The sequence below is a fragment of the Heloderma suspectum genome, chromosome W (assembly GCF_057233095.1).
Source record: "Heloderma suspectum isolate Gila_16-S chromosome W, 16-S_ref, whole genome shotgun sequence".
Classification (NCBI taxonomy): Eukaryota; Metazoa; Chordata; class Lepidosauria; order Squamata; family Helodermatidae; genus Heloderma; species Heloderma suspectum.
In genome coordinates, this window is record NC_139475.1 from 48,158,134 (window position 1) to 48,173,757 (window position 15,624).

The window sequence follows — 15,624 nt, forward strand, 5'->3', positions numbered from 1 at the left end:
TTCTTAAAGTGATGGGAGTACCAGACCACCTTACCTGTCTCCTGAGAAACCTGTACGAGGGCCAAGAAGCAACAGTAAGAACCGGGCATGGAACAACCGAGGGGTTCAAAATTGGGAAAGGAGTACGACAAGGCTGCATATTGTCACCCTGCTTATTTAACTTATATGCAGAGTACATCATGAGAAATGCCGGGTTGGATGAATCAGAGGTCGGAATTAAGATTGCCGGGAGAATTATCAACAACCTCTGATATGCAGACGGTACCACCCTAATGGCAGAAAGCGAAGAGGATCTCAAGAGCCTCTTGTTGAGGGTGAAAGAGGAGAGTGCAAAAGCTGGTTTGAAACTCAACATTAAAAAACGAAGATCATGGCATCTGGCCCCCTCACTTCCTGGCATATGGAAGGGGAAGAAATGGAAGCAGTGACAGATTTTACTTTCTTGGGCTCCAAGATCACCGCAGACAGTGACTGTAGCCATGAAATTAGAAGACGCTTGCTCCTTGGGAGGAAAGCTATGGCCAACCTAGACAGCATAGTAAGAAGCAGAGACATTACCTTGCCGACAAAGGTCCGTCTAATCAAAGCTATGGTTTTCCCAGTAGTAATGTATGGCTGTGGGAGCTGGACTATAAGGAAGGCTGAGCGCCGAAGAATTGATGCTTTCGAACTGTGGTGCTGGAGAAGACTCTTACGAGTCCCCTGGACTGCAAGGAGGTCAAATCAGTCCATCCTAAAGGAAATCAACCCTGAGTGCTCATTGGAAGGACAGAGACTGAAGCTGAAGCTCCAATATTTTGGCCACCTAATGCGAAGAGAAAACTCTCTGGAAAAGACCCTGATGCTGGGAAAGACTGAAGGCAAAAGGAGAAGGGGACGGCAGAGGATGAGATGGCTAGATAGCAGCACCGATGCAATGAATATGAACTTGAGCACGCTCCGGGAGAGGGTGCAGGACAGGAAGGCCTGGCGTGCTATGGTCCATGGGGTCACGAAGTGTCGGACACGACTGAACAACAAATTAGGCAGCCAGATGGGCAGCTAATAAATCAAATAAATAAATAAATTTGAGCCTCAGGGTTGTGATGATATTTGACTCAGTGACATTCCCTGATGTCATCCACCTCCTGATCCAGTTCTCCTGCCCCCTTCCTGGACCTGATTAGGGCCTTGTGCCCCATCTCCCAGGGATCAAGGCACTGGCTGCATTCACACGTAACAATAAGCCCGGCTCCTGGAGAATCCAGGCATAGCGTTCCATGTGAGTGCAGCCCGCGTGGGGCAGGCCAACCTCCAAGGCTGTTTGTCTGGGGGCAGGAACAGCAGGGCGTCCTCATCCAAAGGTATGCTGGGCTGGATTGAGATTCTACACCCCAGTTCATCAATCCCCCAGCCTAAACAAAAAGGGGAAGGTCAGCTCCCTCCTCCCCATCCCTATAATAAAAACATTAGGAGAGCCCTGCTGGATCAGACCAAGGCTCCATCTAGTCCAGCATTCGGTTCATGCAGTGGCCAACCAGCTGCCCACAGAAAACCCACAAGCAGAAGACAAGCGCAACAGTGCCCTCCCGCCGATGTTCCCCAGCAACAGGTGCCCCTAGGCATACTGCCTCTGATATTGGAAGTAGCATATAGCTATCAGCACTATTATGCATGTATTTATTACATTTATGTCCCACGCTTTTTCCTCCTTAAGGAACCCAAGGTGGCGTACATAATCCTCCTCCTCTCCATTTTATCCTCACAACAACCCTGTGAGGTAGTCTGGGCCGGGAGTCTGTGACTGGCCCAAAGTCACCCAGTGAGCTTCCATGGCTGAGTGTGGACTCAAACCCAGATCTCCTGGCCTCCCAGTCCAACACTCTAGCCACTACACCTCACTCGTACCTATGGTAGCCTTCTTCTCCTCCAGGAATTTGTCTCGCCCCCTTTTAAAGCCATCCAAGTTGGTGGCCATCACCACATCTTGTGGTAGTGAGTTCCACAGTTTGACTCTGCGCTGTGTGAAGATGTCCGCCGTTTGATCTGTCCTGAATCTCCCACCAATCAGCTTCATGGGATGACCCCACGGCATTCTTATATTATGAGAGAGGGAGGCGTTTTTCTCCTTCTTACCTTCTTTCTCCAAAGCGTGCATGATTCTATACACCTCTGCCATGTCTCGTCTTTTCTCTAAGCTAAACAATCCCTGGATTGTAAGCTTTCCCCCTAGGAGAGTTGCTCCAGGTCCCGTCCCCCCCCCCCCCGCATCATTTTAGTTGCCCTTTTCTGCACTTTTCCCAACCCTATGATATCCTTTTTGAGGTGTGGTGACCAGAAATTGCCATCGCACTCCTAGAAGAAGGAGAGGAGAAATACTTCCTGGTGCTAGTAAGCTTTAGCTGAGTCAGAAAGCAAAATGACCTTTTGTCCCAGGAGGATTTCCCCAGAATTTTAAAACACAACCAGTTAGCACAAGTCAGGGCTAATCGCTATTTTCCCCAGGGCTGAAGGAAAACATTCAGAAACCTTTAAAGGCACGGCTTTGTTATGCAGACATGGGAAGCCCTGTGAAAGGCATCAGAGGGGCCCCTTTGGAAATCCAGAAGGGGTGGAGGATTTCTCCCAAGCCCAGCTTGTTCTGCCAAGCCATCTTCATCTTATTTTTTTAATTTAAGAAATTAGATCAGCCCAATGCAGGCTGGTGGCTCCGATGTCAGGGGGACAGTGAATCCGCTTTGGGTTTCAATCAAAGCCAGTTTGAACTCTAAAGGTTCGCCAGGTTGCATCACATCTTGGATACCTCCTTTAGCGTTCTGACTGCCCCCCCCCCCAGCATTCTGATTTGCCACTCCCCCCGCCCCGACATCAGAGCCCCCAGCCTCCACTGGATCAGCCTTCTGCATTCTGGTCCCCTCCAGGCGTCTCGGACTACAGCTCCCATCAGTGCCCAGCCAGCATGGTGAACTGGGAGTTGTAGAGCTGGAGGATACCAGGTCAGGGAAAGGTGTATTATTTTTTATTTATTATTAGATTTATATCCCACCTTTTTTTCCTTTTGGAGGAATCCACAAGGAACATTATCCTCCTTCTCCATTTTATCCTCACAACAACAACCCTGTGAGGTGGGCTGGGCTGAGAGTCTGTGACTGGCCCAAAGTCACCCAGTGAGCTTCCATGGCCGAGTGGGGACTAGAACCCGGATCTCCTGGCTCCCAGTCCAACTTTCTAGCCGCTACACCACACTGGCTCTCTCTCTCTGATATTAGCTTTCCTTCCCTGTTGTCTTAAGCTCTTTGTTTCTCCTTCCTAGGCCTTTCTGCCTGCCAGGCGTGACTAAAGAGAATATTGCCCCAGGAGGTCAAGGGCTCAGGGTTAATGGGAAACACGGATGGCAGTGAGAGACCTTGACGTTTAGCATGGGTCAGTCAGAGACCCTCGGTGATAGTACAACAGCCCCGGCAATCACGGACAGAGGCCACCTCCATTACTCACAGGCAGGCACACACCAACAGACACGCACTAAAGGCAAATTCTCTGTGCGTTAGAACATAGCAGCACCAATCTGGTGCCCTCCAGATGTGTCGGGCCGCAGTGCCCATTGTTCTCAGCCACATGGGAGTCGTAGTCTGAAACATCTGGAGGGCACCAGGTTAGGGAAGGCTGCAGCACAGCATCATGTCTGTCTTGAGGAGTGAAATCAACTTGACCCAAAGTTTCTCACCATCCGGTCTATTATTATTATTATTATTATTATTATTATTATTATTATTTAATTTAATTTATTAATCGCCCATCTGGCTGGTCACCCAGCCACTCTGGGCGATGTACAACATACAATAAAACAATAAAATTCTACAATAAAAACATTTTCTAAAATCCCCTAACCCACCTAACCTGCCTGAACAGCCACGTTTTTAATGCACGACGGAAGCTCATTAAAGAGGGGGCATGACGGAGTTCCCTAGGGTGGGAGTTCCACAGAGTGGGGGCCACTACAGAAAAGGCCCTCTCCCTCGTCCCCACCAGTCTAGCTGTCCTGGCTGATGGGACAGAGAGAAGGCCATCCGAGGCTGATCTTGTTAAGCGGCCTGTCTGGTGCTGCTGGAGGCACTCCTTGAGCTGGGCTGGGCCGGAACCATACAGGGTTTTAAAGGTCAAAACCAACACCTTGAATTTGGCCCGGAAAACAACTGGTAACCAGTGCAGCTCCTTCAGCACTGGAGTGATGTGATCTCGCCGGCGGCTGCCTTTAATCAGGCGAGCCGCCGCGTTCTGTACCAGCTGCAGCTTCCGAACCGTCTTCAAGGGTAACCCCACATAGAGCGCATTACAGTAGTCTAAACGAGAGGAGACCAGGGCTTGTACTACTGATGGGAGCAGATGGTCGGGAAGGAAGGGGCGCAGCCGCCGTATCAGATGGAGTTGATACAGCGCTGTCCGGCTCACAGCTGACACCTGAGCCTCCATGGACAGCTGGGAGTCCAAAATGACCCCCAGGCTGCGGACCTGGTCTTTCAAGGGTAGCTGTACCCCATTCAACACCAGGTCAACGTCCCCTAGCCTCCTCTTGTCTCCCACCAAAAGTACCTCAGTCTTGTCAGGGTTCAGCTTCAGCCTATTCCTCCCCATCCAGCCACTCACCGTCTCCAGACATTTGGACAGGGATTCTACGGCCAACCTTGGTGAAGATTTGAATGAGAGGTAGAGCTGCGTGTCATCCGCATATTGATGACACTGCACCCCAAACCTCCTGATAATAGCCCCCAGCAGCTTCCCATAGATGTTAAATAGCATCGGGGAGAGGATGGAACCCTGTGGCACCCCACAAGTGAGTGGCCACGGGTCTGAAACCTCCTCTCCCAGTGCTACCCTCTGGTACTTGCCGGAGAAGAAGGACCGGAACCACCGCAATACGGTGTCCCCAATGCCCAACCCCTCCAGGCGGTCCAGGAGGATACCGTGGTCAACGGTATTGAAAGCCACTGAGAGGTCGAGGAGAACAAGGAAGGCGCATTCACCCCTATCCAGAGCCCTCCTCATATCATCTACCAAGGCGACCAAGGCCGTTTCTGTCCCATGCCCAAGCCTGAAGCCCGACTGAAATGGGTCTAGATAATCAGTTTCTTCCAAGTGTGCCTTCAACTGCACCGCCACCACCCGCTCAATCACCTTGCCCAAAAATGGCAGATTTGAGACTGGGCGAAAGTTGTTCAGAACTTGAGGATCCAAGGAGGGCTTCTTTAAGAGCGGTCTTATCACTGCCTCCTTGAGGGCTGATGGCATCACTCCCTCCTCAAGGGAGGCGTTCACCACCGCCCTGATCCCCTCACCCAGTCTCTCTCTGCAGCCCATAATGAGCCACGATGGGCAAGGATCAAGTAAGCAGGTGGTCGGCCTTACAGATGAAAACACCTTGTCCACTTCATCAGGAGGAAGAAGCTGGAACCGATCCCACAAAACCGGTTTGCTACAGGCCGCCTCTTCCTCACTAACTGTATCCACAGCATGCAGAGTAACACACCTAATCCGATCAATTTTATCTGCAAAGTGCCTTGCCAAGGCCTCACAGGAGGCCTTAGAATGCTCCAGTGGTTCCGGAGCCACAGGACCGACCAGGCTCCGGACCACTTGGAACAGCCTCCTGGGACAGCACTCTGCAGACGCGATGGAGGCAGCATAATATTCCTTTTTTGCTGCCTTCGCCACGTGATAGGCTGAAGATACAGCTCTAGCCCGTGTCTGATCGTCTTTGGAGCGAGACTTCCGCCACCGGCGCTCTAGCCGTCTCACCTCTTGTTTCGGAGCTCGTAACCGCGGACTGAACCATGGTGCAGTCCGAGCCCTGTTCAGGGGGAGAGGGCGTTTCAGAGCCACCTGATCTAATGCCCCAGTGATTGCGGCATTCCAGCCACCCACCAGGGCCTTGACCGAGTGGCCGTTGGCGTGCCCCAGAGAATCCCCAAGCGTGTTCAGGAATCCATTTGGATCCATAAGACGCCTGGGGCGGACCATTTTAATGGGTCCTCCACCCCTGCGGAGGGGTTGTGGAACCGAGAAGTCCAACGTCACCAGATAGTGATCTGACCATGACAAGGGGGTGGTGGATATACCCCCGACTTCCAGATCACTCCCCGCTTCTCCAGAAACAAACACAAGGTCTAGTGCATGACCGGCTACATGGGTGGGCCCAGTTAGAATATGGTACAGCTCCCAGGAGGCCATGGTCTCCATGAAGTCCCGAGGTGCTCCTGTGAGGATGGCCTCCGAATGTACGTTGAAGTCCCCCAACACCAATAAGTTAGGGGACTGTACATGCACATCAGAGACCACCTCCAGCACCTTGGCCAGGGAGTCAGTCGTGCAGCGGGGAGAACGGTACACGAGCAGAATCCCCAGACTGCCCTTCGGGCCCAACCTCCAGTACATGCACTCAGCAACCTTTGTCTCCCGGAGAGGGGGTCTGGTGAAGACCAAGGACTCTCGGTAGATAACAGCCACTCCCCCTCCCCGATCCCCAGCCCTCGGCTGCTGTGCATATGAAAATCCAGCTGGACACATGGCTGCAAGGGTTGGAGCAGCAGCCTTGGCCAGCCAGGTCTCCGTAATACATGCCAGGTCTGCACCCTCATCCAGGATCATGTCATGGATGAGGGAGGTTTTCTGGGTAACAGACCTGGCATTGCAGAGCAGCAAACGAAGGCCAGAAGATGGGGTCATGCCTCCCCCAGCCATCCTTTGGCTCTGGACAGGCCCGAAGCAGGGGACAGATATTACACATCTCTCCCTCGTTCCCCTTACCTGGCATGGCCTGCCCCTAGCGCTCCGCCAGCGCCTGCCGCCCAGCCTCAGTATGTTCTGGCCCCCAACACTCCCCCCACTGCCTCCATCAGGTGGACACATGCCCCCTCGCTCCCGCCTATCAGGCAGGCTACCCACCCCTAAAAACGCAACAAAATCCCCCAGAAAAACAAACAAACAAAACAATTAAAAATCCCCTTAAAAATAATGCCAGGCCGGAGTCCGCAGGGAAGGCCTGGTGGTGGTGGCGGCGACAGCAGCAGGCCCGACAGCAGCAGGCACACCTCTTCCCCAGTATTATTATTAGTAGTAGTAGTAGTAGTAGTAGTAGTAGTAGTGGCGGCGGCGGCCTCTCCTGCAGGCCCTGGCTCTCCCAGGCCACCTCAGCCAGCCAGCTTATGTAGCCCCTCCAGGGAGGGGCAGGTGGAGCAGCACAGCTGGCTCTGTACCTGGGGGCCTGGTCCTGCAGGGACTGGCGGTCTGCCAGGCAGTTTCTGTCTAGGCAGTTTCACCACTCTGTCTGCCCGCTGCGCACATATATTTGTTATGTTTCTATCCCACCTTCCCTTGCTGAAGGCGTGGTGTTGGCACTTACCCACCCCGCCTCCTTTTGAAGTTGGGCTGAGAGAAGGAGACCAGGCTGGGGTCATCGTTGGGTGAGAGCTTCGTGGCCAGGTTGGGATTTGAACCCGGGCCTTGGCAGTCCGACCCTCTCACCACCGCACCATGTCCTTTATCCCTGAGCCCGAGAGGCATGGAAAGTGCATTGAACTGCTGACAGCTCTGGTTTCTCCCTCTCTTCCACGTGCAGCGAAACTCGGGAAGCAGCACCCTGACCGAGTGGTGGAGACAAGCACCCTCTCCAGCGTCCCCCCTCCGGACATCACCTACCTGCTCTCCCTCCCCGACCTGATCGCCGACCATGGGTTACTGTCTGCACTGCAGCTGGAAGCGATCACGTATGCCTGTCAGGTACGTCTGCTGCTCCGTCAGGCCTGAGAGTTTCTGTTGAAGGGAAGGGAGAAACCAGAGAGGGAGAGAGCATCCAGCGTGAGGTTTATTTCCAAGCTTGTCAAGGGTTCACCTGTAGTGCTGTTCCCAAAAGCCTTAGAACAGGGGTGCAGGACGTCAAAACCCGCCTCTTCCCCACCTAACCCCTTCTTTCTCCTGGATCGGCAGCAACATGAAGTTTTACTCCCCAGAGGGCAAAGGGCCGGGTTCCTCATCGGAGATGGTGCCGGGGTTGGGAAAGGCCGGACAGTCGCTGGGATCATCTTCGAAAACTACCTGAAGGGGAGGAAGAAAGCTCTGTGGTGAGTGCATGCGTGTGCCTTTGCTTGTTTGAAAATGTCCTGGAGTTCATCTCAATCTTCCTCAGGCCTCTGTTCCTTTTTCCATCTTGGAGGCTGGCCTAGCTGTGTCAGGAATGAATCTGAGCGTGTGGAGATGTCTGGCAGCTCAGATCCAGAATGGGAATGGCCAGAACACAAGGAGGCACCCTCCCTGGGGAGCCCAGATACAGACAGACTTTCTTCCCAGGACCTTGACAGATGGCCCAGGCTGAATGGCTCCCCCCTTCCTCCAACATGAGAACTCAAGTTTTGGAGGTGGAAGGCTAGGGGCACGACTTGAGGGACGCTAGGGTCCGTTGCAGAATTAAGTGGGAAAACTTAGGGGCAGGGCTCAGATGCTCTGCTAGGTTGGCCACTTGGGGAAGCCAGCGTAGGAGGGAGCCGTCCTAAGGGAGGGGTGTCCCTGCGAAGCAAGTCTGGCCCAGAAGTTCTTGCCCAGACTGCTGGCAACTTTCCTAACGTCCATTTCGGCTCTTCTGTTGACTCTATTGATATTCATAGATGTGTGGATTAGATGCATGGATTAGCCTGTTCATTGCAGTCTGAGAATTTCCTAGAATTTGCATTTGTATTGATGATGGTCCTTAACCAAGAAAGTAGTGTTAGCCTGGAGCTTTGTTTCCTGGAGTGTGTTGATTGCTAAGGAAGAGGATGGAGGAACGTGACAGGCTATAGCCTGAGCATTCTCAGGCCACAGGGACAAGGCTTTACCTTCGGGGAAGCGGTGGCATTTGACTATATCATGAGACACAGCCATTCCTGGGGGGTGGGCGGGGGGGGGGCATGTTAGTCCATTGCAGCAGCAACAACAAAGATCCTTGTGGGACCTGCAAGACTGACACGTTTGTTCTGGCCAAAGGTTTCATTGGCTGTAGTCCACTTCACTGAACCTCTCGCTATATTTTCTGATCACCTTCTTCCATCAGAGGGAAGAGCCATAGCTCAGTGGTACAGTCCCTGCTTTGCATGCAGAAGATCCCAGGTTTCATCCCCAGCATCTCCAAGTAGGGCCAGGAAAGAGTCCTGCCTGGAACCCTGGAGAGTCTCTGCCAATTTTATTTATTGCATTTATTCATTGCATTTATATCCTGCCTTTTTTCCTCTTGCAAGGAACCCAAGGCGGCTTACATTATCCTCCTCCTCTCCATTCTATCCTCACAACAACAACCCTGTGAGGTAGGCTGGGCAGAGAGTCTGTGATGGGCTCAAAGTCATCCAGTGAGCTTCCATGGCTGAGTGGGGATTAGAGCCCAGATTTCCCGGCTCCCAGTCCAACACTCTCTCCACTACACCAATCATTGTCGACAATTCTGGGCTAGATGGATCAAGGGTCCAGTTCGGTATAAGCCAGCTTCCTGTGTTCCTATGTATTTATTATTCATTTATTTGAAGTATTTTTTTTTAAGGACGTCAGAAGAGCCCTGCTGGATCAGACCAAAGGTCCATCTAGTCCAGCATTCTGTTCCCACAGCGGCCAACCAGCTGTCGACCAGGAACCCACAAGCAGGGCATGAGCGCAGCAGCACCTGCTCTCTGGCCCAAAAGGCCCCCTGAGCAACTTACAGATCAGTAATAATAATTTTAAAAGACAGTCCCTGCTCTCAGGATTATATTCTGAAAGACACAACATGAAAGGAAGAATGGATGGGGAGGGAGGAGGGAAAAAGCAGATGCATTCACCAATTCTTAAAGTTACAGTTCTTACAACGACCAGCTGGGATGGAAACAGGGCAGCTGGGATGGAAACAGGGCAGGTAGCCTGATAGAATGTCTAGCACTTGGTGATGGATAAGGGAGAAGAGGAGCAAAGGGCAGCCGGTGTCTCAGCGAAGACGATGGACTAGCCCTGCTTCCCTTCCCATCCCCTTCAGCCTGATGGAACGGTAGTCAAGCCGCCCAGAGAGCTTGTGAACCGCCCAGAGAGCTTTGGCTATTGGGCTGTATAGAAATGTAATAAAAACAAATAAATAGTCAAAAGTACCATATTATTACTATTAAAACTTATTTATTCCCCATGTTTACATTTTAAGCAGAGTGTTCAAGAGGGCTTGCAACATCTTTTAAAAACTACTAGTAAGTGCTTTTGCTATTTGGAGTAGACCAGCCTTCTCTGATGTGGTGCCCTCTAGACATTTTTGACTAAACCTCCCAGCATTCCTGCCCATTGGCTGATGGGAGCTGAAGTCCATAAAGTCTGGCAAGCATCAGTTTGTGGATGGCTGGAAGGGGCAGAATTCGACTGGAGGGACACATAGTCTGATTGTTTGTCAGGCCTGAAGGGGCCATACTCACTGGTAGAACTCCACCTTTGCATGCCAGTGGCCCTGTTTTCAAGACCCTTTTCTGCCCGAGACCCTGGAGTCTGTCAGAGCAGGCAATGCCAGGCTGTCTGGACAGATACACTGATATATGGCCACTTTGTCTGTAATCCCCTTCTCTCTTTCTGCCCCCTTTCACTTTTTTAGGTTCAGCGCCTCAAATGATCTCAAGTACGATGCTGAGAGGGACCTGAAGGATATCGACGCGGCTACCATTCCTGTCCACGCTTTAAACAAGGTATGGAATTCCCTCTCCCTTCTCTTCCTCCTTCTCACCATACCCAAAGGAGAAAACATTGTTTGGTGGGGGGTTTCCCAGTGTTTGTGTGTTTTGCCCCCATCCTCAGAGGTTCAGATGCTTCTCCTAAGGCCGGGTTGCCGGCAGGGAGAGCTTCAATGTCAAAGATGCTGGTATCTTTGGCCACACCCCTTTTGCATTTGGCCACACCCACTGCTGGACTATGGCCCCTGAGAGCTTTTTCTGAAAGCCCTCAGGTTGAAAGAGGTTCAACACCGCTGGTGTAGACTTCAGGAGCAAAGCTGTGCCTGTGGGTCAGGGGTGGGGAACCTCTTTGAGCTCAAAGAATTTTAAATTCCGTTTGGGAACAGGTCTCGGGGGCCACGTTCCACCGGTGGGTGGGCCCAAAGGCAAAAAGGGCAGAGCCAGAGGGAAAAGAGGCAGAACCCCAAATACCAAACTGACCAGCCTGTTGAAACTTGGAAGCTCTTAGGGCTGGTTACTAAACCCCCTAAGAGAGGCATTTCAACCTTTTTGCATGGGGGGAAAAACTGCGCAACAGGCAGGAAACCACCAAATGATAGGCAGTTTGGGGGAAAGGGATGGGAGGGGGCCTTTGGGGGATCCTGGAGGACCAGATAGGCTTCTCCAAAACTGAATTTGGCCTGCAGCCTTGACGTAGAAGGTTCTCCATCAAATCTTTGGCCTCTGTTAAAAAAAGGATCAGGTTGCCACCTCCGTTCCTTTTGCCAGAGGCCAACAGAGGCTGACCTGCATGTGATCGTTCAGTGTAGAATGTGTGAACTGCCTCCAAATTGTCCCGTTTTTAAAAAAAATTGGGGTGCAAATACCCGCCCTGTCGCTAGCTGCACTGGAAACGCCCCTGAGTCCCCCGTTGTCGTCGTCCCCGCAGCCAGCCTGATCTCTTCTTCCTGCCATAGATTAAATATGGAGACACAGCTACCTCAGAAGGAATCCTATTTGCCACTTACTCCGCCCTGATCGGTGAAAGCCAAGCAGGGGGCCAGCACAGGACCCGGCTGAAGCAGATTCTGGATTGGTGCAAGGAGGATTTCGACGGTGTTGTATCCTAAGGGAGATGGGTTGATTGGTTACATTTTGAGTCCGACCAAGAACAGACGTTCTCTGGGCAGATTGCAAACCACACAAAGAATGAAACACTGTGCAAACAGGTAACAGAACAAAATACAATACAAACCGTGGAAAGAACAAAAGAGAAACAGCCAGTGTGGAGTAGCAGTCATAGTGTTGGACTGGGACACGGGCAGTCCGGGTTCTAGTCCCCACTTGGGCCAGGGGAACTTTGGGCCAGTCACAGACTCCCGGCCCAGACTACCTCACAGGGTTGTTGTTGTGAGGATAAAATGGAGAGGAGGAGGATAATGTAAGCCGCCTTGGGTTCCTTAAGGAGGAAAAAAAGCAGGATATATGTCATAAATAACTAACAACTAAATAAATAAAAAAATAGGATAAAATACAATACAAGAAACAAACAACACAGGAAAAAATAAATATAAAGATATATAAAAACAGCCATAGCATCTAAACAAAGCTAAACCAGGCAGTTTGTGTGTGTTTTGTGGCTTTTTTATAGTGAACAAAATAATCCAGAGCCAAAGTGAGAGGAATGGACTCTTCGTTTGTAGCACACTGAGGCAGAAAACGAGATGAAACTCTCTACAGCTGCTGCAGAATGTGTCTTTCTGCACATCTCAAGGGTTGGTGTATGTGTGTTTTAAAAGAGAAGCAAGTTTCCAGTCCTCATAGTTTTCAGAGGTGTGTTCTGGCTGGTCAGGGTGAGTCTGAAACATTGAAAACGAGGAGACGGGTGTCTCCTCCAGAGCAAGAGATCTGAATTAGAAGGGGGTGGGAATTAACCCGTCTGAGGTTCGTTCCATTCCTGTTCTGGTTTCTAATCCTCTTTTGTCCAGTTTCCAAGTTGAATCACTGTTTCGTTTCCCGGAGCCCTGCACCTAGAGCAGCTTTCCCCCAATCGGGCAGTTAGACATTCTCCATACCTGTCTGACTACAACTCCCATCATTGCCCATGCTGGTTGGGGATGATAGGGGTAGTAGTCCAACCCATCTGGAGGGTGCCCAGTTGGAATAAGTCTGAATGAGTGATTCGCCTCTGCCTCTCTTCAAGTAAAACTAAGGTTCTTCCAGCTGCTGTCGCACACCCTCTGTGTTGTCTGGACATCCTCCGTTTGGCCTCTGGCCTTTATTCACTCACCCCAAACTTGCCTTTGAAACGGTTTGGTTTTGGGGCCTCCAATCTTGTTGCCTGCCTGCCTGCCTTGTCTCCTTAACGAAAGCCCCCGCGCTCAGATCGTGTTTGACGAATGCCACAAAGCCAAAAACGCCAGCTCCACCAAGATGGGCAAAGCAGTATTGGACCTGCAGAACAAACTGCCGCTCGCCAGGGTCGTCTACGCCAGTGCCACAGGTGAGAACAAGATGGGGAGCTGGGACTGTTGCTTCGAGGACACGGGGACCTAGCCCAGCATGGCCAACACTGACTGGCAGCAGTGGCTCTCCAGGGTTCAGGCAGGATTCTTTCCTCACCCTGCCTGGAGATGCTGCCGGTCTCTTCCTAAATGGCAGAGCAAAATTGTAGTCCTCGTGGTTCTGAATAAAGGGCTGACTGAAACAGGAATGTTGGAAGCTGCCTTATTCTGAGTCAGACCCTTTGTCCATTGAGCTAACTATTACTGGCACTGACTGGCAGGGTTTCGGACAGCGGGGGCTTGGGGGGGTTCTTTCCCAGCCCCACCAGGAGATGCTACCGGGGATCGAACCTGGGACCCTCTGCATGCAAAGCAGGGGCTCTCCCACTGAGCCACAGTCCTCCCCTAAAAGTGGAGTAAGATTCTAGTCCTCATGATTCTGAATAAAGGGCCGATTTCTATAGGAACACAGGATGCTGCTTTACACAGAGCTGGAACATGGGCGCATCTAGCAGGGCCTCTACCACCAGGCTATGGTCCTCCCCTCAAAATAAAGTATCCAGAACCATGAGGACTGCCGTGTAGGCAGGGGGGCAAGGACCAGGGAAGAGCCGCTCTCCAGGCATTGTGGGTCACAGCTCCCATTGGCCCTGCTGCCTGGGGCTGATGGGAGTTGGAGTCCCCAACCCCTGAAAGGCTGCTCTAAGCGAAAGAAGGAAGAAGCCGGGGCACAGTATCGAATATAAGGACAGGTGGATGGGGATGAGAGCACACGAGGAGTTGGGAGAAGTTAGAACTCTGGATCCCCCTGGGTTGCACTGTGCTCTTCCCACGTCTGAGCCCCCTGGCGTTTTTCCCCACCCCGGCAGGTGCCTCCGAGCCAAAGAACATGATCTACATGAGCCGGCTTGGGATATGGGGGGAAGGCACTCCCTTCCAGTCGTTCGATGAGTTCCTACACGCCATTGAAAAGAGGTACGTTTGCAAAGCGGCAGGAGGTGTCGTCTGTTTCTCTTCCTTTCTTCCTTTTAACCGTATCACCTCCCTATCCCCGTGGCTTAGGGTAGCTTGTGAGGATTTTGAGCCATGCAAATGAACAGGCTTGCAGTTCACCTTTCTTCTATCAATTGAGATCAGGGACAAGGAACCTCCGCTTGTATACAGCGCGTAATTCAAGAGGCTGGTTCCAACCAACGAAGCCCTAACCTCACCATCCCAGACCCGGCACCCTCAACTCCAATCGTCCTCCTGAAACCAGTGCCAGAGCCTTTCTGCAATCAGCCCTATGGGAAGTCCAGAGTCCACCCGTTGTTCGTTCTCACATGCTTCTCTGGTCCTCCCCGCAGGGGCATCGGGGCGATGGAGATTGTCGCCATGGACATGAAAGTGAGCGGGATGTACATTGCACGGCAGCTCAGCTTTTCGGGGGTCACCTTCCGGATCGAGGAGATTCCCCTGGACCCGGATTATAAGCTCATCTACAATAAGGCAGCCCAGCTGGTGAGGTTTCCATTCAGCCCCAGGCTGCAACGTGAGAAAGGAACGTGTTCTTGGAGATGCTGATGAAACTATCCTTTCGGAACAGACACCAGTAGCAACCCAAATTCTAGATACCCTGATGGTGTAAGAGGAGATAGCCACCCTCTTTGGAAGCTGGAGGACCCTGTTTCTGATGGGTTGGGTTGGTGAGATCGTCCCTGACAAAGGAGCACTTTATTCCAAAACATGTTGGGTTCAGTCGTAGCAGCAGGCATAATAATACATTTCATTGGCACCTTTCAGAACACATTCTCTTGCCCTGTTTTGGGACTTCTGGTATTTTATTTGTTTGAACCCAGGGCTTTTGCTGCTTTTTTGTTCTGGACCTCCTGCACAGCTTGGCTCACTCGCTCAAGTCATCTGCCCTGTTGTTTTTTGCAAGCACCGTTCTGCATCTGCTTTTTGGCAAGGCGCAGCCTCTTAGTGTCCCAGGTATTTTAGTGTCCCAGGGGATGGCGGCTCTTCTGCTGTTTGCAATTCTGTTCATTTTTCTGCCCCCCCCCCCTGAAATGCCAAAGGACAGCTTTTCCTTTTCCCACTCTCCTGAGACCTCCCCCCACCTCCAGTATGCATGCAGGTACCAAGCCCTTTATGGCTAATACAGCACAGAGGGGATAGCTTCTGGAAGGTGGAAAAGAAAAACAGTGTCCCTTTCCCCCTCCTGCTACAAAATTTCCTTCTCCAACACCTAGGTTTTAAGATCTTCCAGGAAGACCCTTCTCTCGGTCCTGCTCCATCAGAGCTGCATCTGGAGACATGAGAGAGGGCCTTCTCAGTGGCAGCTCCCAGGCTGTGGAACTCCCTGCTGAGGGAGACTAGCTTGGCTCCCTCTCTGTTGTCCTTCTGCTGGGACACAAAGACCTTTTTATTCAAACAGGCCTTTGGCGTGTAAGTGGGTCTCTTGCCAGAGGGGGCTTTCATGGGTTGGG

At 51.8% G+C, this 15,624-nt stretch overlaps 1 protein-coding gene across 6 annotated transcripts in view; it reads left to right on the forward strand.

Moving 5' to 3' along the window:
* The window catches only part of LOC146333994 (protein strawberry notch homolog 2-like), a 140,173-nt gene that overhangs the window by 91,208 nt on the left and 33,341 nt on the right, over positions 1-15,624 (forward strand). For all 6 annotated transcript variants that reach the window (XR_014786424.1, XM_084825158.1, XM_084825159.1 and 3 more), the window contains 7 exons: positions 7,592-7,752; positions 7,960-8,093; positions 10,598-10,688; positions 11,630-11,773; positions 13,038-13,155; positions 14,026-14,131; positions 14,503-14,656. Coding sequence is in view for 5 of the 6 variants with exons in the window: in XM_084825158.1 (XP_084681284.1) it covers positions 7,592-7,752; positions 7,960-8,093; positions 10,598-10,688; positions 11,630-11,773; positions 13,038-13,155; positions 14,026-14,131; positions 14,503-14,656 (908 nt within the window). In the remaining variant the exon portion in view is untranslated. The remainder of the gene's footprint in view (positions 1-7,591; positions 7,753-7,959; positions 8,094-10,597; positions 10,689-11,629; positions 11,774-13,037; positions 13,156-14,025; positions 14,132-14,502; positions 14,657-15,624) is intronic.